General features: G+C 42.7%; 2 protein-coding genes across 6 annotated transcripts; both read left to right on the top strand.

The window, feature by feature from the left end:
- The first annotated feature begins 820 nt into the window (after positions 1–820).
- On the top strand, positions 821–6,265 carry LOC4802185 (uncharacterized). The gene has a single exon (XM_001359117.4). It carries the CDS (start codon positions 1,945–1,947, stop codon positions 4,444–4,446), a length of 2,502 nt encoding a protein of 833 aa, XP_001359154.3. The 5' UTR covers positions 821–1,944; the 3' UTR covers positions 4,447–6,265.
- Positions 6,266–21,470: 15,205 nt separating this feature from the next.
- LOC26532987 (uncharacterized) lies at positions 21,471–24,574 on the top strand. 5 transcript variants are annotated; one of them, XR_004468373.1, is made up of 6 exons: positions 21,471–21,799; positions 21,857–22,095; positions 22,157–22,618; positions 22,685–23,592; positions 23,664–24,352; positions 24,396–24,574. XR_004468373.1 is itself a non-coding variant. In XM_015182178.2 (3 exons), the coding sequence occupies exons 1-3, from the start codon at positions 21,538–21,540 to the stop codon at positions 22,165–22,167; spliced, it is 507 nt and encodes a 168-aa protein (XP_015037664.2). In that variant the 5' UTR covers positions 21,477–21,537; the 3' UTR covers positions 22,168–22,618. The 5 variants fall into 5 exon arrangements, 1 of the variants encoding a protein (XP_015037664.2); XR_004468372.1 differs by having other exon boundaries at positions 21,472–21,799; positions 21,862–22,095; positions 22,688–23,592; XR_004468371.1 differs by having other exon boundaries at positions 21,472–21,799; positions 21,862–22,095; positions 24,411–24,574.
- The last annotated feature ends 1,702 nt before the right edge of the window (positions 24,575–26,276 follow it).

Genomic DNA, 26,276 nt, shown 5'->3' with positions numbered 1-26,276 from the left:
ATGGGGCGCTCGTGTGTTCCATAGAGCGCTTTGGATGATCTCGAGGAGGCAATTGGCTGAATAGCTTCGAGTATTTGTATCTGCTACTGCGTCAGATACTTTGTGACGATGAGCTCATTGGAGTCATGTTGTAAGCGGCTGATCGGTGGTCGAGGGCCGAGGGGATAATGCGTAGTAGTTGGTAAACAACTAGTTAGGTATAAGGGTATAGCTTCCATGTGAACTGAGCGTGAATGGTAGAAGGTAACCTCATGTAATGTCCATCTCTAGGAGACTTCTGGCTTGTTCCCTGCCCTTGTGAAATCTTTCTTCCTTATCATCCGTTCGATAAGAGAATGTAGTCATAGCGGACGCGTGCCATATTTAATTAAACACCAAGTTACTCCGCCTCTGAATCATTGTTGGGTGGAAAAATTGGGAAGACAATTATTGATTGATCTCAATTATCTTGAGACTATTAGATGCCCATTACGAATTCAAATATAATATTATTGAATGTTGGAGATCGCTATCTCTATAAGCAGCACATACCCTGCGTGGCCTGCGACTACAGGGTACACTCGTTAAAGCGGTTTGGGAACCAGCCTCTCTTTCTGCTGTCTCATCTTGGTCCAGTTTGTATTTGCTTTTAATTTCACAATCAAAACAGAAAAAATAATAAACAGCATAGTCCCCACAATCAGAGCCTTATCGCTTATACACCTCTCTCGCTCGCTCGCTCGCTCTCTCTCTCTCTCTCCCCCTCTCTCTTTAAGTATCTCTCTCACTCACTCTCTCCATCTCTCTCTGTCTCTATTTCTCTTGCAGTGAGAATTTCATCAGCTGGAAAAAGGCAAAGGAAAGCGAAACAATAAGTGTTGCTGCTGTTGTTTATTTGCACAGCGGTCGGCCCAATAAAAATGCGATTTTTATGGTTAGGAAAATAGAGCGTGGCCACCGCTGCTGCACTGCACTGCACTGCACTTTACTGGATGTTGCAGAGAGAACACAACCATAGCCGCTCCAGTAGCATGCTCTGATGTAATACAGAGCAAAAGTGAAGCAGCAAAGCAATTGCCATTGCAACAAAGAAAAAAGAGATTATACAATTTGTATTGCTGCTGGCAGGCACCGTGAACTAGGACAGAAGCGGCAGCAATAGTAGCAGCAACCCGCCACAGACGGAGGCAGAGACTCTGTGATAAAGACCGGCTGGCAACAGGCAATAAACAGGCAGCAGGAGGCGGCAGGCAGCGGCAGAGGAACTTGCAGCAGAAACAGCAATTCAAAGTCGGAGCGTGGGAATTGCAAATCACAGTTAGCAGCCAGCCACAGCAGCCACAACGCTTTTGCTCTCGCTCTCTCTCACAACGCTCACCGCTCTCACAGCGCTCGCTCGCCATACCTCGCCGTTCAATATAACTTGATTTGGGGGCCTACCGCTCTCCCAGTCTCCCAGTCTCGCATCGCGTATATTTGGGGGCGCTTCGGCAGCCCCACACGACAGTTGTGCTTGGAACGCTTCGTAGTGAAGATCGTGCTCGATCGGTGCGCGCCCTACACCGCGAGAAATAAATCACTGAAAACACATATTGGCAGAGGGAAGAGAAACCCTCATATATTATTTTGTACCAACGACGACGAACTTCGCGTGTAAATTAGCAAGCGTTCGGCAAGAAACAAGAAACAAACATTTTTAACCAAAAAACCGTACAGTTTTTTTCGGGAAAAATACAACAGAAATTGGCTGTAAATTGTGAAAAAGATACATACCAAAAACGTTAAAAGCGAGTGAAATTTGTGTCATAAGCAAAGCCAAACACACATAAGCGCAAAGCCAAAACCAAAACCAAAACAAAACAGTAAAAAATTAAAAAATAAAATCAGACAGAGGTGACTGTCGAACTGTAAAGTGATGTGCGTGCAACCATCAGCCGGGGAACTCCAACAGAAATAGCCAGAAGAATGGCAATAGATTTCCTCATTTTGGCCCTGCTGCTCGTCTCGTTCCTCATCAACCTTTTGGCGCTGTGCGCGTTCTGGATCACGCCCGGACTACGCACCACGGCCAATCGATTCACCATCAATTTGCTGGCCATCAATCTGATCGGCTGCTGCATACTCGCACCCACCCTCTTCCTGGGCGGAGTCAGGAGCCTCAACGAGCCCCAGTCCGGTCCCGCTGCGGAGAGCATCGAGTTCTACTCGAAGCCGGGCAATCATCAGGTCACCATCCGGCGCCATGGCCAGGTCGTGGAGCAAGACGGCATCGTCGTGCGGCGAAACATCAGCGACGGTGACACCATCGAGACCATCTTTAAGTGCAACGCCACCTACTGCCGAGAGTTAACGATCGACGAGCGGGGCGATGGCGGCATAGTCATCACGGAGACGGAGACCCATGAGGACAACCTGAGCGCCTTTGGCAGCACCGCCAGTCCGTTGCCCACTCCGGCGTTCGTGTTGCCACCCGTAGAGATGCGCTGCTGGTCAATCGACATGACGGCGGCCTTGGGCGCCCTCGCTGTGCTTCTGGTCGTTGGAGACACCTGGTGCGCGGTCACCGATCCCCTGCGCTACCACAGCCGCATTTCGGGCGTAAAGACATGGGTCTTCATCGCCCTCACCTGGGCCGTGGGGATCCTCTTTGGAGCACTATCTGCCCTCCGGGTGCTCGACTTTGAGGCGGACACGCTGCTCAGTCGCCAGCGGCGCCTGGCAGCCACCTTCTTCAACATCAGCAGCACGAACAGCATCTTTGGGGTGGTCTACGCCTGCGTGTACTTCATCGTGATAATTCTTCTGCCCTTCGGCTTCGTTTGCGGTATGTACTGGCGCATCTTCAGCGAGGCGCGAGGCAACGGACTCCGGATGCGGCAGAACGGATCCTCGCCGCTGCTGCAGAGCGCCCTCAATCTGACGGGAGCCCACCAGGCGGCGCAGGCCAATCAGTATGCCAACAGCCTCTGCGTGCACAGGCACTCCATCTCCTCGGCCAGCTCCCATGGCGGCTGCAGTGGCGGAGGAGGCAGCTCCAGCGTAGGGGGTCTTCAGATGCAGATCGATCAGCGCCAGCAGCGCAGCTCCCCCAGCTGCCTGCGACGCGATTCGGCAGCCAAGGTGCTCCTGCCCACCATTTCCGATGACGGAGGCTCAGACGGGGACGCGGAGAGCAACGTCGGCATCCAGTTAATGCCGGTGCCGGAGCAGACGCTGGCCGATCGCAACCAGAACATCCTGCTGACCCTCCAGACGGCCAGCGGCGAGATCAAACGGAACTACTCGGCCCGCCAGCTGCCGCTCCTGGGCACATCCTCGCAGGATCTGCGAGAGACAAACCGCCTGCAGGGCATCCGACAGGTGCACAGCTCTCCCAATCTTCACAAGTACACGGAGCTGCGCCAGGACTCGCTTAGCGACGAGTGCGGATCGCCGCACCTGCTGGGGCACGCACAGCTCCAGCAGCAGCAGACGATCCAGCAGCATCATCAGCAGCAGCAGCAAACCCACCAGCATCAGCAGCAGCACCACCCGCACTTTAGCTCTCCTCGGCACCAGCAGCTGCAACATCAGCACCAGCTGCATGGAAGCTTGGGCGGACCCTCGGGCCATGCCCTCCAAATTCCCGCCATCCACGCCTCCCCCAAGGCCCTCAGCTACATGAGCTCGCTGCGTCATCGCTTGAGTAATGCCAGCTCGCTCTTCAAATACCGCGAGGAGTCGCGTGCCGCCCGCATCAGCATCCTGGTGGTGATCATGTTCGTGGTCTCCTACCTGCCCTTCGGGCTGCTGGTGCTGCTGCAAGCGCGCCTCTCCGCGGCCAACTTTGGGGGCTCCTCGCAGCTAGCCATCTTTATGATCCTGCTGGCCAACCTCAGTTCGCCCTTCATTTTCGCGTATCGCAACAAGCGGGTGCGCCGTGGAGTCAAACGGCTCTTTGGTTTGGAGTCCTCGAGCTCCCTTCAGCGCCACTGCAGCAGCAGCATCAAGACCAATGGCACTGGTGGGGCAGGCGGAATCGTGTCCGGATCCAATGCCGCCCAGCTGCAGAGGAACAGCAGCAAGCTCTCGCAGTACAGTAGCAACAGCTGTCGCTATCTGACGCCCCAGAGCTCCCTCGTAAGTCAGTGCCAGCCCGCAGCGGTGCACACTACCCTGACATTGCGTCCGAACAGCAGCTGTAGCACCATCATCAACTTTGGGACGACCGCACGGGGATCGGCAGAGTCCGATGACCTACCCTCGCCGCCACTGGCACCACTGGCACCACCGGCCCCACCACCACCTCCGTCGCAGACGCGGAACATGCGCCCCAAGCTGCAGCGGGGCATCACCATTGTGGAGCACATCTCCCTCAGCCCGCCGACGCCGCGTAAGTACCAGGCGCGCCGCGGCCGCCTGTTCGAGATGTTCTTCCGCGGCTCCAAGAAGCTGCAGTCCAACTGTGGCATGCCCACAGAGGTCTAAGATGCCTAAGAGATCGGAGAGCGGAGTACACTCGCTTGCTGAAGAATTCTAAAACAGTATTCGTAATTTGTAAGTTACCAATTAGCAAAGACAACAACAAGTGTTTGACTTTGAATTTTTAAGCCGAAATAATGCTGTCTCTAGAAGCTTCTCATGCCAAAAAAAATGAAAACAAAAACAAAAACAAAAGAAAGAAGGAAAGACGATAAATGCGAGTGCTTGTCAAACTGTTCAAACAGTTTTATAAGCACACAAAAATATAAGAAAAATACGAAGAACAAAAGTACCTTTAAAAAAACCATTAACAAAAAAAATAGAAACATCTGTGTACAAGTCAAATTAAATTTAAAATACAATGGCACATTCGTATAAGAAATATCAAACTGTAAACTGGAACCAAGCCAAGTCGGGATCCGATCGAATCGGATCGGATCGGATGGGAATCAATGTACCTAAGCAACAAAAGCATATTAACATTTAATGTTTTTACTCAAACTCAAACAAAACAAAAGAAAAACCACAAATCGAAAACCAATCGAGAAAAATAGCAAAGACAGCACAGTTTTAACCAGTCACACAAGAAAGCACCAGCTAATTTATTATTTATTAACTTTATAGAACTATTATTATTATCATTAGAGATCTGTGTAAATATTTATTAGACAAAACCAACACGAAAAGCTTTAACTCCAAAACATTCTGGCTAAGAGAAACGCTAAACATTCAATTATAAGTTAATTAAGTCAATGTGCAAAGCATATGTGTATTCTAGAGCCATAAGAGTAGTAGTCTTACAACCGAGCACCTAGTGCCGAGCAGTGCTTTTCAAACTGTCCTCTTCCTGTGGCTCTGCTCCTGTGTCCTGTGTCCTAGAGGGGCGACCATTGAATGGCCGCTGTTTTCATATTGAAAACGCGTCAGTCAATGCAATGGTCGCCTCCAGCTCCAGTTCCAGAGAAAACCAGCCAGAGAGACAGACAGCCAGACAGTCAGTCAGTCAGTCAGTAACTTATTTTAGAGCGGGCGGTCGGTCCATTAAAGTCAATTTTCTGTCTTTAGAATTCAGGCATTGCGTGCAGCTAAATACCTCATTAGTTTTAATTTCAAGTGAGAGATGGATGGCGGCTTTGCGAGTAGGTCAGAAGTCAGAGCAGAGCCATCATCGGTGGCGGGCCTCGGCTCATGTATTATACATACTTGGGTCTGCAGTGCTCTCTAATGGCCCTGGCATTTGTCTCTTCTCTGTCTTGGCCGCCGCCTCCAGGCCAGAAAGCTTTATATCCTAAGTTCGCTTTAGCCCGCTTTGATTTTCCGTCTGCCCAACTGACTCGCTTTCCACACAAACAAACACAAGATACAACACAAAAACCAACCTCGAATTTATATTTCTAAAGTTTATATTTTATATATGTATAGAGCGTGTGCATACCGAATATCTATAAATATTTATGCATGTGTGTTCTGACAAAGAAAATGTATTTCAAAACCAATTATTGTGATGTTGAGCTGAGAGGAAAACAAGAATGTAAGAATGTCATTTCGAAATGCATTGAGAAATAACTTAAAACGTGTATTAATAGTTTACATACTACATTATATATGTGTGTACCTATACAGATGCAGAGAAACACACACCTACACACACACACACAAAGCATACATATATGTATACATTTACTATATATAGTAGTGATATTTTTTTTAAATTTATTCAACTGTCATTCGCTAAACCATTACGATTAATTGTAAACGCAAAGAAAAAACTAAAATAATTCAATGTGACAAATTAGCTTTTAATCTGAAAAGAAACCGAAACAAATACAAAAATCCAATTGCAGCAAACAAAAAAAGAGAAAGAAAGCAAAAATATTATAACTGCAAATTAATTATTAATCGAAAAATCGATGGAAAAAACCAATCCAAAACAAAACCAAACCAAACAACTTACAAAGCAACAAAACTCTATTCAAATAAAAGATTATGTGTCTTAAAAGAATTAATCTCCTGACTTTTTATTGCGGGCCTTTCAATTGGAATTGGCTTGGAACTTGTTTGCCGCCAACCCACGCGCAGATCGAGAGAAACAGATCCATTCTGCAGTAAAACATTTTCCCAACCAATTAATTTCAACAACAGAAAGTTTTCAGCATATTGGCAGAGAAGCCGGAGCAATTTGCCGAACTCTTTTGAGTGAATTCATCGATCCAACCTCTTCTGTCCTCAACTTCCCCGACAAGAAGCTCTAGAACACGAACAAGCACTTAATCAGAACAGACCAGACCAAAGGGGGGCGCACAAGTTCAACATTTCATTCAGCATTTTGAGCATTTCAGCCTCTGCTTCTGCCCATAAGCGTATTAATTGATTCATAAAACGAAAAGAAATACTCGCAGCAGCAGCAGCAAAAAATATTACACATTTGATTTGGTCTGATTGAGGCGAACGGAACGCGTGTTCCGTTTCAGAATTCAGAATTCAAAATGTATATTGTATAACCCAAAGGGGGACAGCGGTTGAGAGATGTCTGCTCTATATGGGAGTCGGTGATTGGCACCAACGGGTTTGCTACTCAAAAAAGTCAGGCAAGCACCACCCGAACATTTAGCATCCAAGGGAGGGAGAGGGAGGGAGATCAAATACCCAGATGAAGCCGAGAGTGGCAGGGCGCATGGGCGTTGACAACTTTGATTGCAGTTTGCCGGCAAATGGGAGGCGTGACTAATCGCTTGGCACCTGGTACCAGTTTAATATCAAAGAAGTCATGGCTTACCTCAACAAACTGACTCACATTCCAGTCCAGACCAGTCCAGTCCAGTCCGGACAGGTCCACTACTCATGTCATGCCCAGGCATGGGACATTGAGTTTGCTGAGTGATAAGTAAGTCTGATATTCCATATTCCATATGTTTTTATTTAAACTTTTGCCTGCCTGCTAATTTTTGCAGCAATGCGGTGACAAAGAACCGTCTGTTTGGTCTTTCCCCAGAAAAAATGCGGCACTCACATAAACAAAATCAAAACCGAAGCCAAAGCCAAAGTCAAACCCCCAACACCCGACACCCGACAGCACCCGCGATACCCCACAGAGACACCCAAAGCCGGCATGTGTGCACAGCGAATGAGTACGACGAGTATCTAGCGGATGCGTATCTGTCCCTCAACAAATCGGTCACTGAGAGCGTCGCACTTATTTATTTATTTTATGATTCACTTTGAGGCTTGCTCCATAGTGCGTTTAGCATGGATCCCAGGGAATGAGGCCTCTGACATTTTCGTTCTTATATCAGAAGCAAACAGAGAGAGTGGGGATAAACAGAAAGACTTCTGTTATATGCCAATTATGGTCTGAAAATAGAATTTCCAGTTTTATTCATAAAAAGCGGTGTGAAAAAATCAACTTAATAGCTATTCTATTAATTCATTTTATGAGAATTTTTATGATAGTCGCTCTTGAAAGATAAGAACTTTTAGGAAATAAAACCATTTAACAAGCGCACAAGGAATCTCAATTTGATCTAGTTGTAGCATTTTGATGGGTCCTTTGAAAGATATTAGATTTAAGAATTTTACTGTTCAGCTTTGGGCAGTGAGTGAGGCTCTAACCCAACCATTGGCCAATACATGGCAATATAGTTACGTAGTTATATATTTAATACATACATTAATGAAGACGATACTGAACGAGATATGAACTTGTTCTTGGGGCAGCAGCCATTAGCTTTTTACATGATAATGGTGAAAAGGAACTTGAAGCACAGGAACCCAAATAAAATAATCTCTGCTGATTGATATAGGAAGTTAAGCTTTATCTTAACTGTGAAATTGGATGATCTTCTCGATGTCCTTTATTCAATTGATTTCTTTGAGCTATGCTTGCGAGGGTGGTATGGAAAGTATTCTTCTGGTATTCTTAGACACACCTAATTGTTCGATGTTTTCCATTTATATAAATTAGGCATAATGTGATTAAAATGTATAATTTTAAAAAGTACTTGGAATCTCATAATAAACCAGCGCGGTACGCCAACACCGAATCAGAATAATTGAAATTATAAGCAAATCAGGTTTTTTCAAAATTGCCATTAATTAGAAATATAATTTTATAATTGTCCTAAATATAAACCCGCTCTTAAAAGCCGCTAATTCCATTCCATTTTTCATTCGGCTTTGCAAACCAAAGCATTACCCAAAATGTCAACTTGCTTCCGTGGTGTGAAGCCATAAAAACACATCCATTTGAATAGCTGCATAATTAAATAAAAATTAAATAATATTAAAAAACAATTTTTGACTCACGGGAAAAAGAGAATACGACCAAATGTCATCAGAACAAAGTTTGGTTGTTGGCACAGAGGCACAGATTTTGATGGTTTTTTGTTGTGTTTCTTCAGAGCAAAAAAATAAATGGGATTTAAATGCTAAAAACAGCCGAGAGTCAAGAGTCAGGTGAATAGGTAGGAAAGATGGTGTGGGTGGACAAGCTGCTGTCATCTTAAGCAAATTTGTCGATTAGGCAAGAGAAGGAAATGAATTGTTCGACTGCGACATATTGCCTTTTTCTTTCAGCATGAAACGACAAGACACGTCAGTGCCCCCAGATGATGCCAGAGCAGATGCCAGAAGAATGGAAAACTAACGACGACTGAGCTGATAATCTAAACTCCGTGTCGTGTCAATGAACCTCGCGGAAGTTGGGTCGGCTGTCAGAGGTGTTGGGGATAGAATGAAATATCAATCAATCGCTGATGCGGTGCGGCCTGTTTTGTATCATAAATCTAAACGATTTCGGATTTATCCAATTTGCATGTGAACTTGAATGAGGCAATGAGTGCATTGACTTTGCTGGCTGCACACCCTTGAGCAGATATGGAGAACAGAACCCATGTTTCTGATATGGGTACATGGTTTTATGTTATGTTCAATTTTGGCTCAGTTTTCCGCGAAGCCACTGGGAGGGAGAGATATTTACGACAGCAGCAGCCGAGTCGACCAGACTAAACATAATGTTAAGTGGTTTGTTTTGCGCCAAACTATACTAAAATTGAACTGAAGGGGAGTCAGAGTCAGGCCACGTTATAATATGTAAATATATGACGGCCTTATCAGCCCTCCGCGTTATCACAGATGGATGGGGCTCTAGAACATCTAACAGCATAATCAAAATGATTTAATATATTTGCTCATAAACAAGGCGAATTCTCTGTTTTCTCTGGATTCTGTTTTCTCGAATGTCTTCTCTAAAAAATACGAGCAATATTATATAAATGCACTCGCTGGCAGGAAAGGTTCTTCGTTTTGAATTCCATCCAAAACTGTGCCATTCTCACGCAGCTTACAGTGTTTTATCTTTTTGGTAGGGATTTGTTGTGGAAATGGGCTCATAAATATGCCGTCGTCGGGCTGGCTGTCTCCTACGGTCTACTGCTAGCCGTGGCTGCCTTTCGACTTATCGCTCACATATAACCAGCTACCACGTTTCACGATTCACGATTCGTTGTCTGATGTTTGGCTAATGGTGACGTCAGAGCTGTAATAGAAACATACATAGATACTCGTACGCTATGTAGGCATTCATCCCATCCCTCTCCCAAAGTCGCGACTTCTGCCTGACAATATTTGAACTTGCACAGAGCTGAGGCCAAGGGATGTGTCGCCTTGTTATTGTGGCCCGTCAACAGTAGAGGCAGCGGAGGCAAGTTCTCAACTCGGATTCACGGAATATTCCATGACACGTTTCAAATATTGTCGCAGAGCAAGCAAAAGCCTTGCAGCTGGAGGCTTGATTCTATCTCCTCCGAAGTTGTTTGTAAGTTTCTTACCATTCTCCTGTCCCGCTTATCGGACATCTCATAGATAAAACGGCCAAGGAGATGCGATCTCTTGAAGAAATAAATTTAAATTAATTTTGACACTTTCCCAATAATTTGGCTCGGCTGCCAACCTCCTACCAATTTTGCATAGAATTTATTTTTAGTTTTGTTTTGGCTCGTGCAGCTAAGTACTGTAAAATGTATGCATAGAAAACAGAAAGCAGAAAAACAGAAGAAAAGCAGCCAAAGTATGGCTGAGTGCACTTCTGGTGCTGACAAAAATGAATTTATTAGTCAGTGCCCAAGACGAAATAGCAGGAAAACAAAAATATTTTATTGCATTTTCCAAGAAACTGTCGAGGGCTGAATCGTGTTCAAGCAGGAGCTGGCAGCTGGCATCCACTAAATATGGGATTTTCCTGTCTTAAACTGGATTATTTCCCAGAAAAGTGGGAGTGAAATTAATTTGAAATTTGATTGATGAGCTTCCCCATTCAGCTGGATAATATGTATAGCGCACAGAGAAGGATATTCCGCTTGACGGAAGCCTTGCTCCGTACTTCTGACGTCTTTTTTTATTGCATCCTCCTGCACTTCTCAGTGTCAGGGAATACTTAGTCTCTATTTTCCACTATCGATTATCTGTTTGACTTTTCTTTTATCAATTCAATTAAATTTTTGTCTGCCATCCACTGACAGTTGTCAGCCTTTTTGCACTGCGGAGGCTGGCGGTGACAGATGTCTCGTTTTTATTATATCTGCCAAAATACAAAACTGTCTATGACTAAGCGGAGAGACAAAGAAGCATTTCCTATGCGATGCACATTTTGTTCTATGGCTAGATTTTGCCAACCATCCGCCATCGTCAGTGCCACACATCGCAGCAGAAACAAATTCATTTCCGCATGATTTTAAATTTAGCTTTACTCGTTTGCTAACTTGTACATATTACCGCCTAAATATTTATTAACAATAGGGGGTCGCACGAAAAAGTTTATAGTTAAGTAAACAGCTGAAAATGAAAAGAGAGACGGTTGGGCAATAATATTGGATTTGTGGCAGTTAGCCGGCAGCAGCAGAGTCTGCCGTTTTCCCCCGTCGACATTCTACGGTTATTGCCAACAGTTGGCTGGACTTGTCCGTGCACTTTTTGGCATGGGGCCAAGCTGCGAAAAGGTGCCCCAAAAAAAGGGGGAAAAACTTTTCACAGAACCTGGCCAGCAGAACACTTGTATCATAGCTGTGACTCTCAAACTGCTGTTTGATCTGCTTGTTTGCATAAAAGCGAGTAGAGTCGAGTCGAGCCAAACTTGAACACAGCTAAGCAAATATTGGCTCAGCTCAGATCGACTCTGGGCTCCAGCGATAGCCACCGAACTTCCAGCCATCTGCAGCCATAAAAAACGTATTATCACTACTACAGAAAAACATTTGTATTTCTTATTTTTATTTGTACAAGTTGCAAAAACTTTGTTTTCTCTGCTCCTGCTATGGGGCGCCACGGCGTCGGCCACTGCCGAACCGTACCACACCGAACCGGGGCAGGGTAAAAGAGATTTAACTTTCATTCAAGAAGTAGCATGGCAGTGTTTGTGGCAAACTGATTTAAAATAAATGGAAAAACACATTCGGAATACGTGCCCGGCCACAGTGGCACATGCGGCGTATGCGTAATATTTGGTAACAGATTTGATCTGTGGCTTGATTTTTCTGCAATTCTACGGGAGTGTGCAGGATTTTACCTTAAGTCCTTATACAACAATTGGACTTATCCTTTGGTCTCTTTGCACAGTAACAAAAAATGGATCAATAGACTTCTCCCTGAAAACATCTAAATTGCAGTTGCTGTTGCTCAGTCCCCAAGCCACTGAGCCTGTCAGCCGTGCAGCTAAAATATTGACTGACATTTTCTCATTCTCGTAATTCAGTTTTCGTCTTGTGGGCCCTTCATGTGGCATGTAGCATGCGGCATGTGCATGTTTGTTGTTTGCTGACTTCATTCCCCAAGCCATGTGCTGTAAATCGTGCATTTTCTATGTCATCCGAGAGAGCGAAGAGACCGAAATGGAAACAATGGAATGGCGCCAGATAAACTTGCATTTACATGCGACTCTTTAGGTCTATTGGGGCCACAACGGGGTGAATTGTTTATTAAACTTGCACAAGCCGGCAGAGAACGAACCAAGCACGATTTTGAGCCAAGAACGAGCCCACATGCGAGGCAGGACACAGCACACTGTCACCAGGCCAGCCCAGATGACGCCTCTGCTCTCGGTCCTTCCTTGCTATTGAAAATTACCGAGTTTTTCAGTTCACGCCAACAGCCAGCAAAGTGGTAGTGAAGTGGGGCAAGAGTGTGGCGCGGTTGAAGAGGGAGTAGTGGGGCTGTTGCACGACAACACTTAGGGTTAACCGCCAGCCGCAGAGCCACCATAGCCATCCACTCTCACTCTCTCTCTCTTTCTCTCTCTCTCTCTCTCTGATGTCCTGCCCCCAGAAACCACTCTTGCAGAATGTTCTTTGCCTTTGCCTTTGCTTTATGCTTGATAGCATTTTTGCCTGCCATCCTGCCTGTATGCCAACCAGCCTGCCTGTTTGCTATCCTGCCAGCCTGCCAGGCATCATCAGCGTCAGCCTCCTGTCGTTCCTGCCATTCGGGATAAAAGTAGGGCAAGCACTAGGAGTGACTAAACTACGATGCTTCACTGTGATTAGTTGAAGAGTTGTTCACTGAAACAGTGCCGGAAGAATGCTCAACTTTATTAAATACTCCAAGTAATATACTACGTCCATTGAAGATACGAAACTGTGGCCTTATATGCAAGTCCTATGGAAATACTTCATTGCATTGAAAACGGAGAACTTTTGGCTAAATGAAATCCTAAATTGAAATACTCGTATTTCATGCATGAATCAGTGCAATCGATCCGAGAAGCGAACTTCAGTGTATGGATGTCCAGCATGATGGCGTGCGAAAATGAAAACCGACAACGACATTATGCAACTACGGTCTCTAGCGAAGGAGCTGGAGAGTGGCCACCGGGACACAGTGGCACACTGTGTGGGTGTATATTGTTTTAAACTCGACGATGACGAGATGGCTGGAACTGTACACCTCTGATTGAAATTGAAACTACACCCCTAGCCAGGCTAGTGACGGTAATCGATACGGTTACAGCTGCGGCTGTGACGCTTCTCTGTTTTTTTGGCCATTTCTCACTTTAGTTTCTGCTGGCACAGGACGAATGGAAGCTTCACATCACACACTGTGCAATTGTAAATGTTAACGGAAAATGGGAAATCGAAAATGGGAACGGGGCAGGGTCTGAGCAACCCACAAAACAGGGCCAAAGTCAAGGTCGGACCAGGCGAAACTTTGGCAGCTGTTTGCGTGCGGTTGCATTTGACTTGGAGGCCGCACTTTTATTGCATTGTCATGTGGCAGCAATTGAGTGCACAACAGCAGCAGCTGGAAAACATGCAACACTTTGTGGTCGAGCGCACGACACGTTCTCCTGCCACGGCCAGGGCTGTACTCATTGTTTCTGCTGGTCTCTTTCCCAGCTGTGGAGCAGAGCATATGATGGATGGCAACCATAGAGGCCCATTTCTGACAAATCGCTGACAGATATTTCCGCTGGCCACTTTTCTAGATTTTCCATTGATTTTGAATATTTCATAAAGCTGTCCCACGCCTCACCCACCGGCTGACTGACATTTTACACTTGAACTGAGACTTTTCGGCCACTTGCTAAACAATTTTGGTATTTCTCTATGGTCCACAGTCATTGAAGTTTTTCCACTTCTGTTCGGGGCGTCTGTTTTATTTACGAGCAGTTTTTTGCTTTTTGGGGTATTTCCAGTTGATGCTGGGCTTTGTTTATGTTTCTGCTGTTGCTTCGGTTTTTTTTCTGTTTACTGTTTTATTTTGGCTTCGAGAAAATACCAAAAGCGAGGGTGAAATATATGATATCCAGCAAACCGAAGATAAGAATACGCTTTATAGTTTTAGCTGCCAAAAACATTAATTTAACTTAAAATATATGTATACATATGTTAAATAACAATTATTAAAAAAATATTAGCTTTTAAATAAATGTAAATGCATAAATATCAGCCTTCAACACGAATTCTAAATTTGAAATGACTGGCGGTATAAAAATAAGTTTAAACTTGTAGCGCTAGGATAAAGCATGAAATAAACAAATTAAATAAAGAAATAAGTATCAAATAAAACCTTTCTCTTAAAAATATAAGCAATGTAATTATTTAGAGACTTTTTTCATTCATTTTTGTAAACTGTGAGTTAAATGAAACAAACTTCTGTTGGAAATGAATCCACACTTTCTTAGAGTATATATACAAAGAAGATATATTATTGTGGATTGACCCCAACGACCACTTAAGCTGCTACTACAGTGGGCAGAGCTCAAGCGATTTGGGACTGAAAAAAGCGCTTACAAATCTTTCAAAATTTTCCCATTTGAAACATGATCTGAAAGTAAAGAAATAAAATAAAATAAATAGCAATAATAATTTATTAATTTATTTTATCCTATGTATACATTTATTTAAATTTCCTGTTTAATACAAAAAAAATAATTGACCATATTTTACTATTATTTTTTATTTATTAAGATTTATAAATAGTTTTGCCCCACTGTGCTTTGGCCTCTAGGTCAAAGCGCCGCATGCAGCTAAGGCAGAAAAATTGAGAAAAACCGACAAAAAGCAAAGAGATAACCCAAAAAAGCAATAAAACTATTCAAATGTATTTATGCTTTTGGTGGCAGTATAAAATATGTTGTATAAAATACAAAATATTAGCTTCCACTTAAATATACGAGTAGTGCGCATATTTCACGATTCGATAAATATGATTTCCATATTTCGGACGCTGTGGGTTTTCCATCGCTGCGATTGCATCGGCGTTTATTTTTTTGGGACCTCCAAATTTCGTAGTGGAAGTGGGAGTGGATTTTGGTCTAAGCCAAATTGGAACCAGCACCAATCAATCGATTGAATCGTGTTTCCAACGCCATCCATCGTTTCATTTAGAGTGACAAAGCGATTGCCTCTTAAAAGAAAAAAGTTTCCAGTGCCAGTGCAAAAAAAGTACAAAACAAATAAATTTTCAGAGCTTGTAAATCGCTCAACGAGCTGTCGCTCGCAACTTAGTTTTGTTTGTTTCTCTGTAGATTTTTCCTCTAGGAAAGTTTAAACAATTGGCGAATTTAGCCAGGCAAAAAGGAATGGAGGCAAACGGAACCCAAGCAAATAAAAAATCCGAACCCAAACACTAGAGTGGACAGACCTCCACTTCCGGCGACAGTGCACTCCGAGAGGGTCAGCAGCGACCTTTGCTCCCTCGCGACAGGTCAACTGTCGCCAAAGAGTTGCGGTAGTTCACCTGCGATTGGATAGTCCCTGCCTCCTGGTAGGTGGGTGGCAATGTTTTGTGTACGTCGAAAATGAGATTTAATTGCGTGCCGCAGCAAATAAATTTCAGTTTAAACAAATTCGACTGTGATTGCCATCATCACGAATGCTGCCTGACCAGCATCCGGTGGTTAAGAATAGACCTGTTGGCTGGCTGGGTGGCTGGCTGGCTGGCTGGCTGGCCGATGATCTAACCGAGCAGAGTTCAGTGCACCTGGTAATGCATTACTTGCCGCTGGCTGGCTGGGCTCTTGACTGGGCTCTCAAGTGCTTCCCGGGTTGACGTCTGGCAGATGTCTTCTCGTCACCAGCTGCTTGAACTTTGGCCAATTATGAGCGGCTGCTGCTTTGCGACTATTCCTCGTGCCGACAAGCAGTCTTAACCACATTGGACTCTGCTCAGCCCAGACAGAAAGAAAAAGAGAGAGAGGGAGAGACTCAGACACTTAATTGCTTACGAGTATAGGGGACTTTATCGCTTAGCGTCAAATGAGGTCTGCCACAGAAAATGCTCTCAGAAAATGGCTAAAACTAAGCCAAAGGGAAAATATACTTATTCCGAAACTGGGTAAAGGGCAGCACGCAAATAAAGTTGTCGTTTTTCGGTGTACAGCATTTGACATTTTGGCTATTAATGATAACGACACTCGTTATGGCCGTAATTCTTAGATGATGAATAGATAATTGCCCCGTAAGGTCCAGGTAGTCAGTAAACTTGCCTTGAGATGAATTGTTTTGCCTAAGTCAATTCATAATTAATCCATTCATTTTAGCAGTCGCTTGCGTATGAGTAATTCGAGATTGCAGAGCCTCCACATTCATTGGAAAACAATTTCATGTTCATGATTGTATCGTTTGCGTTCTTTAGTATCCATATTTATGAATGCCTTCCCTTTTATTTCCATTTCCATTCTGTGGGAATGTATTCCGAAATCACTTCCTACCTTTCTTCGGACCATTTTCACCCGTGTTGTCGCAATTTTGAGCTTCCGCATTTGCTTGCCGCACGCTCATTGCAATGCAAAAGAGGTGCCACATCTCCATTGCAGCCACCACAAATAAGGAGAGGATTTCAATACGAACAATAGACGCCAGCTACACACGAGCCCCCTCGAATGCTGTGTGCAGAATGCCAAACTTGAGCCGCCCTCAAAAACAACTTCCGCTGCTGTTTCTGCTACTGCGGCTGTTGCACGTATTGCTCTCTTTCACTTCCCCTTCCAGGAGCATGGGGGATGGGATGCCAATAAACACGACAACTGATTGGCATTCCAAATGAGGCACAACGCGTGCTGGTCTCTGGTCGTTCGGGGGCATGGGTTGGATCATTGAGCTCTTATTGCGGCTGGGGCAAAATAAATGCCAAAATTATTTGATTCTATTCGATTCCTAATAAAGTGGAAAACGTTATACACCGTTCAGTTAATAGTAGTTTGCTATATGGAATGCATAACCTATTAACATTAAAGTGATTTAAATAAGGATTTTTTATATGAACTTCTATGATGTGCGAATTCCTTTATAATATACAAATGTTAATCTTTTTTTGCGTATATATGATACATAAGTAGCTATTATAATGTGATTCTATATGTATTATTTGCGGCTTTGGGCTTTAATTTCAATTACAATTTTCATGTCACTGATTAAGCTTATAGATTATTTCCAGCCCGGTGAGTCATGGCCTTTTTCCAAGGTATTTTGAATTTGATAATGGTTTTGCATGGAGAAAATATGAAGAGATATACTCTTGCTGGGACTTAATAAAAATAAATAAATAACTCATATTTCTATATCATAAAATTATTTTTATCCTTGCAATATCTGTTTAGAATTAATAGGGTATTAGAAGATCGACTATCCATAGAAAGGTCATTTATTAATCTTTTTTTAGGTTTTGATAATTAAAAACACGATTTTGCATAAATTTATTTGCCACTTTTCGTTTCGAGGAGTGGGTTATGTGCGGTCTTTAATTATTTAATATGCTAATTCAATTCCGATAAACAGTAACAAAAACACAATGTATTTTTTTTTTTATAGATTTGCTTAAGAAACCGCAATAATCTGAAACATGTTTACGGCTCTTATAACGCCTGATCCATGTGGCTGCTATTTGTCTTCGGTTTGTCTATATGTTTACATATGTATGTACATACATAAATCTGTATCTATATATGTATGTACTACATATGCACGATGAAGAATTGATACATTCGGCAGGGCTGGCAAATCTTTGGGCAGCTTTTGTGATAAGCAAATTTTAATTTGCTAAATTTATTTAGAAACATTTCAATAAACATTATCGTATTCCTGCTAAATAGCAAAGAATTATGTTCATTTAATTTTACCATGACTTTGCAGAAAACTTTCAACTATTTGTAGATACATTCGCTGATTAATTTAAAGGGGTTTTCCACCAAACTCCTGGGAATTCGCTTGAATGAAAACCACAGCAATAAAGTAGATGGGATCAGTTCACTTCCCAGAACTCGTCGGAGTGAAATCAGTGCTGTGGCATCCCTCGTCGAGGGCAACATGTGTACGCATAAAATAAGACCAATAGCGTAATAAATATTTATGAAATCGATCGAGAGTTGGGGGCTGTGGCTGTGTAGACAATACAAGTATATCGAGATTTGCTAAAAATAAAACAACGAATTAAATTAAAAGTCGCTAAAGCATAAAAATGATGTCCAGATATTTCGAGAACTGCTGCCAGACACGACGGCGTCGCTAGGCTTTGAAGTCAAGACGAGATAGAGAACTTTGAGCCCGGCCGAGGGCAAATTTCGGGCACGTAAATTATTCATAACTGCCGATGGGCCAAGACGCTCGAATCTTGTTTTGTTTGTCCGACTTGGACTGCAAATCGATCGATGGTCGAGTCGTGTGCCTCATCGTCGACTGGGGTTCACCTCGCACTCGCACGCCCAGTGGTAATAAAAAAATATTCCTTAAAAGAGTAACAACGCCTGCCCCAAAAAGGCAAAAGCACAGCAAAAACCACAGCAAAATGAAGCGGTATAAAACACAAAGACGGCCAGAATCAAGTACTACTTTGCTGCTTCATGTCATTGAGGTTGAGTCAAACAAAACATCAAAAAACAAATTAAACAACATCCATTTTAAGTGTTAAATAGAAATCAAGAATCAATTGAAAAGAAAATTTCGAACAGAAATTTGTAAAAAATCACAAATCACACAGAGAAAGAGAGAATGACAGAGTCAACCGTGCGAGACCAATGAACAAATGGCGAACAACCAAAGCCATTTATTATATACAATTAAATGTTGTCAGTCAAAAGCATGATCTAACTTTTGGATTGGGAAAATTGCGGAGGAAAGACTTCGGACAGCTCATAAAGGTATTAACTCGCTATTAAAGAAACCAAATCTGCAACGTCATAATGATCTGTATAGAATGAACTCTCCCGCTGGAATGAAATCTCCCGTTGGCTCAAAGTCCACTCGAATCGCTACGTTATGACTAACAATCGTTAGTTACTGTTGAAACAGAGACCAGCTTAACACCCAAAATGAGGTTCTCTAAGCAAAGTGCTTCATTTCATACCCAGGCATGATGCAGGTAAACTGCAACGTAACGTATGCGTAATACTCGTGTGTTTCGGGTGCCGACAAAAGAGAGACAGAAAAGTCTGCATGTGATGCGAGCACATGCCCAAACATACGAGTTCACGAGTATATAGGATATTTATAGAGGGACTGGCCTCTAAATCTTGTTATCTGACAGTGACACCGAATTTAGCCGTCTTTATTTATCGCTCATACGCAACGTGGTGCACGGGAATGCACTCGTTTCGGTTGCCAAACAAGAGGCAAACCGAAAATCTGTACCGAAAACAGAGAGGCATGGGAATGGGGCTGGGTCTCGACTAATTGTTACTTATTGGAAAGCCTAAAACCTGTTAAATTTTGCTCTGGTTTGTGAACTTTTGTGGGGAGTCACAGCCTGGAAAAAGTGGGTATCCATTGTTATGCAAATAAGCGATTTCCCCCCGCTAATTGGGGCAATTTTTGTTTTCTGGCTAATGTTGCTGTCATTACACGCTGCCTTGCGCTTGAACTTCGTTCTCATCACTCGATCGACATACGATATACTCGTACATTTGTGAAAGGGGCCTCCCAATTCTTGGGACTTGCCAATTGGCAGTGATTTCAGGCGCGTTTTCTCGACCAAATTTTCCACCATTAGCAATAAGCACTCTTTTATTTATGACATTTATAGTGTTTTTGACTCTTGCCTGCTAGATGTTGTTTTTCCTCTTAGTATTATATTATTTTTTTCATTGTTGCTGTTGGCTTTTATTTTATGTGGATTATTAGCCAAACTGGCGGCAAATAAGCGAAAACAAAAACAAAGATATGAAGAAAAGAAAATCACAGCAAAAAAAGAAGAAACAAGAAATTACCAGCTTTAGAGAATTGTAAGGCCGCTGCAAGAGACGGTATGAGAGTATAGAACATTGTTTTAAAAACTATTCAGCGACTGTAGAGAAATTAAAGCTAAAAAATTAAAAACTATTCAAATAGAGCTACTATTTTTAATAATTTCTAGCTAAGAAACTTTCTCCTGCTTGTAGGCGAATACCATGCTTCAATCGGGTTCGTTGCTGTGGTAGGGGACAATTGGTAAATTATATGCCAGCTGCTTTCTTCTACACACCAAAGTCCCACATCGATGATGTCATGATTTCATGCTCTTACAGACAATCGCATATATCGTACACACAAATACATACAGATTCACTCACAGAAAAGCAGAGATGAGAGACGAACACGGCAAGGGCTCCTCAGGCTCGGAGTAGACCACAAACCACAGGCCCAAAACCAATACTTATCTACCCAAATGTGGCCATGACTGGTTGACAGTTTGAAAGTCACTACGGCGGCTATTCCGCCTTGGAAATCTTGTGTGCCGTGCAATGTTGCATAAAGCCAGGCACGTGCCTAAAATGGTTTAAAGTTGGCTTGAATCATTGGAAGAATACCAGCAAGAAACGAAATGAGTTTTGTATTTATTTTGGGCTTTTAGCTTTTTCATTACTGGTCTTTGCATTGCTTTATAAACTCACATTTATGGCTCGTGTTTATTTGTAGATTCTCACCGGGTAGCGGTCTGAGTCAGCCAGAGAGCCAAAGATCGGTGGAATGACAATCACAAAGACCGAGGAGACCCCAGCCCAGACCTACAACCAGACATTGGCAGTGTCTCTGGGTTAGACCGAAATATAAATAGCCCTCCAACCCCACACGCCTTCACTTCCACGTTTTGACGAAAATGTTAAATTGTCACGTCAATAAAAAATATTTCCCCCAGAAGGTTCCGGCCAGTTGAATTGGAAATTGCATAAGGCGTAGAGAACTAATAGATTTACACAAAAAAAAAAGAGTGGTCGGATAGGCGAACGAGTATTTGAGGCAGTAAATATATTCAAAGAAAATAAAGGCTCTTAGCAAACAATCGAACGCAATTCCAACCAAATCCAAGCAAAATCCTATATATTTACTAGCTGACCCGGCAAGCCATGTCATTTGGATGCATGGATTATATATGCGAATGGTTTTCGGGAACAGATTTGAGTCAGTATCAGCGCTAGTCAATTTTGGTATTGGTTTTTGTATTCCAGATGCTGATGCGGATAAGCGGAATATTCAATATTTGTGCCTTCCAATTGCTCGGAGCGTGGTATTCATATACCTTCTTAAAACACTAAAACAAAACGCTGTAAAAATCATTTTTATTTTAAACAAAAAAACAAAACTGAGGAGGCCGTGAATTTAACAAATATCATACGTCACATTTTTATAGTCAATAAAAATGCATCCAATAATTTTCCTTATACTCGCAACCACCATAGTTGTTACTACACATACTTTAACACCAAACCGAACCCATTATTTGGATACGATGGAATGTGGTGACTGCGAGAAGGTAAACCGGGAATGCAAAATCGTATCTTCTGGGTATTACTGCCGTGAGCACGACGACAGTGACAAGCTCGATGCCCGGCAAGGAGTCAAGGCGAATTTGCGACATCTAAGGAAATGCATGGGCCCTGATCATTTCTTTTTTAATAAAGGTAAGTTTTCCTGAATAACCTCCATATATGTGCTTATTAATAATCTGCTGAAATAAGCTCAGAGGGGATTTCGGCGGCCTGCTGTTTTTGGACACAAGAAATGGGATGCCAGCAAGTCAAAAACAAGATGCGCACAAAGCCTTGCTCTGATTGTGCTACCTACCATGAAAGAGGCTCTTTCCTGGATCTTAATCCAATGGGCTGTCCATGTGGGCCACAGGAAAAAAATGGTGCAGAAAATCCGCTTGAATGCTTCTTTTTCATTATTATTCTTATGATGTGTACGATATTGTATGGTAATATATAATCAATGAATGAATTTTATCAGATAGGCATTGCAAGAAGATCGATTTTTAGGACCTGTTTAAAGCAGCTGTTAGCTGCTGAATACTTCAGATGTTGCTGGACTCTCCTTTGATTTTCTTAACCTTGTCCTCCGGGTTTTCGGCATCGGCTGTGTAAATCTTATATTCTGGGACTTACTTGGCTTGTCAGCCCCAGCTTGACAACATATATCACCCAACGAAATTTTGCCTTATATAATACACATAATAAAAATGTCCGCGCTGCTCTTTTACCTAATTTTCACGTTCACCTCCACAACGGCCAATGGAGCGAAGACTACTCCGAAGTATTTACAAAAAATGAAATGTGGCGAATGTGAATCTCAAGATCACTGCAAGATCGAGACTTCTGGTTATTTTTGTCCGGACCAGTTCGACAGAATTGAGATTCAGTACAATCCGGACGGCAATTTATCGAAGGGCTTGGAACACTTGACGAAATGCGTGGCTCCACATTATTATTTTTATAACAAAAGTATGCGAGTTCGATCATTTCTACTGCTTCTGTATAGGGTAACCGTTTTATTTTGTACAATTTCAGAAGAAATCAGCCAAATGTGCTGCTTCTGGACACCTAAGATGGGTTGTCAACAACTACTAAATAAAGGCTATTCAAAAAAACCGCATTGCTCTGTATGTACCTCATACGGGGAAGATGGTTGTCCATGTGGGCCGAGTTGCGGTGGAGGAAAACTTTGTAACATCAACTCTTTCATTATCGTTCTTATGTGTACGATACTAAGCGATTATATATATATATAATTAAATGAATTCTAAAAGAATTTTACTATATAGGCACTGCGTGCCTCGATACAGTTTCAATAAAATGGAGGGAGATCCAAGCATACGCTTACACGCTCATTTCCATGAGTTTACGTTGTGTTCCATTCTCAAAGCATTCATATAAAAATGTCAAGAATTCTTAAGATGGCGCTGGTCGACCCTTTGATTTTCTCATCTTCGTCTCTGGTTCGCCCTTCTCTCCCACTATCGCTTCAACCTAACCTTACCCCATAATCGACGTATGGCAAAAACCAGAACAAAGTGTCAGGTTCTTTTTTAGCCTCAGCCTGGCAACGAAGGTGGCCACGCTATTGGCTTCAGTAAACACGCAGAAGCTCATTTCGACGACATATCAGATATTTCATTCAACGAAAGTTTCCAATATATTACACACAGCAAAAATGTCCGGGCTCTTCTTTTACCTAATTTTCGCGTTCATCGCAGCAGTGGCCAATGGCCAGAAGGAACTTATACCGGAGTATTTAAGGGCAATGGAATGTGGACAATGTGACGCTCAACAGGATTGCAGAATCGAAACGACTGGCTCTTTTTGTCCCTCACAGTATGACAGGATTGAGTTGCATTACAGTCACGACGGCAATTTATCGGCGGGCTTGGATTCCTTGGCGGAGTGCCTACCCAAACATTATTATTTTTTCAACAAAAGTATGCGAATTCGATTATTTCTACTGCAATTGTAACCTATAGGGTAACCAGTTTATTTTTTACAATTTCAGAGGCAATTAGCCAAATGTGTTGCTTCTGGACACCTCAGACGGGTTGTCAGCAACTAAGAAGCAAATCCTATAATAGAAACCCTTGCTCTGTATGTGCTAAATGGAATTGGAACACAGAATCAGATCCAATGGGGTGTCCGTGCCATGAAATAGAAGAGCACCTTAGAAAAAAGAGAAAAGGGAGAAAAGGAGGCGCAACAAAACTCCAACATTTTGGCTTATTTCCTGTGATCTTCATCTATTTTGTGCAGCAAATATTTTCCCCATTGGCCCTATGTGGGAGGGAAATGTAAAAGGTTTTATATCAAACAAAAACTTGTTCCTGTTCCCTGGCTTTATGGAAACAAATTTTCAAACCAGGACTACTCGGACTAATCGGATATTTTGTACACATCTGACACTCGAATGACTATTCGTTACATGAGCTTATGTTCTTACCAGTGAAATAATCCAAACTTCGTCATTCCGATTGATATTTCCTATTCCGTGGCTGTATGCGTAAATATCACTACACTCTAAAAAGCTAACCGGAAGGTGGAACATCTGACAGTATTATTCATCTGACACAATGACATTGAAATAACCCAAACTTCCTCAAATGGTGACGTGTACACAAAAAAATATTTCAAAAATTTCAAATCGAGAATGATATGGCACGGAAAATATGACAGGATCAACGCAATGGATTGGTACATATTTTTAGTAAAAGAAAAACTACAAAACCAATTTAAGCTTATGCATTTGCAGATACTTCTTTCAAGCGAAGCGGAAAGAGAATATGCACATTATAATGGGTTCTTAGACAGGATGATCTGAGTCCAGCTTTGACGAACGCCTCGACTAGTTTTTCATCCATCGAGAATCGTGGCCTTATTTGTTCTCTACTTTTGGCAATAAACATTAAAACACTACTCTGTTTTTTTACGTTACTTAAAAAAGAGTATATGTAGAGTAGAGTATATTAGAAAGCGTTCTGATTCCATAAAGTATAAATTCTTGATCAGCTCTCATAGCCGAGTCGATATAGCCATGTCTGTCAATCTGGCGACTGGCGGTCTTGTTTGACGCCTAGTTCTCAGAGCTTATATGAGCAACCAAATTTTGTGCTTAAACATCAATTTAGTCAATTTTTGTATGTGTTTGTAATTGTAATTTCGGAATTGGGTGAATTTCAATCGGGAGAGGCTCGAGATGAACGTTATCAACTACGTTCTGTCACAGAACAAATGACAACTAACGGCTACAAGTATATAGAGTATTTACATCCGCTTCTTTTCATCTTCAATCTCGCATACGATTACTAGCCAAAAATCGGAAATATATCCAAGTATCTCCTTACACGCAAAGCCTCTTAAATGTTTTTTCCTTTTAAATTAACATTCAAGGATAAGTTTAAATTCAATAAACTGTATACTTTTACACTCTCGATCAAAATTCCGTTTCTGGACCTTAACATTGGAGGGCCGTAAATTGTTTAGGCACTTTGGAGATGCCCCTCTACATCCTCATTAGCCAAAATCCTATTAATATTACTTCTTTGTTTGGCCTTTTTTCTGTTTTTGTTTTTTTTTTTTTTGTTATTTGTGGCAAACTTTAGTGGCCCCTGCTTCCTTCCGTTCCTTGCGGGAGGATGCTGCCCAAAAGAGAGTAGAAAAAGTTTTTGAGGATAACGAAATTGTTGGCTGCTGCGGCTAAAACAATTTCCGCATGGCCAAGAACAAAAGCCACGTGGAGCATGTGGGAAAAAAAGGCGAATTGAATTCCAAAAGCAGTGAAAGTCATGAAAAAAGTCGGGTCAAGTCAACTGGCAAAGCAACATTGAAAGTTGTCTGTGGCAGTGGCTCTGTCAGGTGAATTGTTCTAGATTGTGTAGCCTTTGGCGCTGCCCGGCTATTTATAAACAGCTTTTGAAATAGAAATGCACTCCGGCTAATACAACGAGGTGTGTGGCGAAAACGTACTGTTCTCCAGCTGAGAGAGAGGCGCAGTTTATCTCCCAGTTCTGAGGTCTCTCAACCCGATGGACTGGGTGCCCCACTGAAGCCGAAGCCGTGTCAAAGTCTCGACTTTCTTGAATTTGTTTAAGCGACAGCTGGCAGCTTAATGAAATTTATGCGTCGCCGTCTCGGTCTGATCGACTCGCGACTTTCCCCCGCGCCCCCCTGATTGATTTGCAGTTTTCGTTTGTTGTTGCTGCTGCTTTAATTGCTTAGTCGCCTGAACTTGAGGCATCCACGACATCGCGCCCGGCATCCCAATGGGCGAGCTGAGCACATTTTTGCACTTTATGCAAATAAAAATGCAAAAAGGAGAAATCAATATAAATCAGCGCACATCAATCAAAATGAAATGCCGGGCGGGCAGTCAGTCAGTCAGTCAGTCAGTCAGCCAATCGGGCAGTCGGCCACTCAGTCAGGGGTTCAAAGTATTGATTGAAGGCAAAATGCAATACGCGGCAGAGGAGCAATGCATTAAAAAACTGTCTCGCCTTCAACTTTGGCTACTTCTTCCCCACGCTCTCTTTTGCATTGACAATGACACTGACGCCACAAAAAAGAACTTATGCCAAGTGATTTTAGGGAACAGGGGTATATGTCATTCGTGTTCAATATG

The sequence above is a fragment of the Drosophila pseudoobscura genome, chromosome 2 (genome assembly GCF_009870125.1).
Source record: "Drosophila pseudoobscura strain MV-25-SWS-2005 chromosome 2, UCI_Dpse_MV25, whole genome shotgun sequence".
NCBI lineage: Eukaryota > Metazoa > Arthropoda > Insecta > Diptera > Drosophilidae > Drosophila > Drosophila pseudoobscura.
Note: the sequence above shows the minus strand (reverse complement) of the source record. Positions and strands in the feature narration are given on the sequence as shown.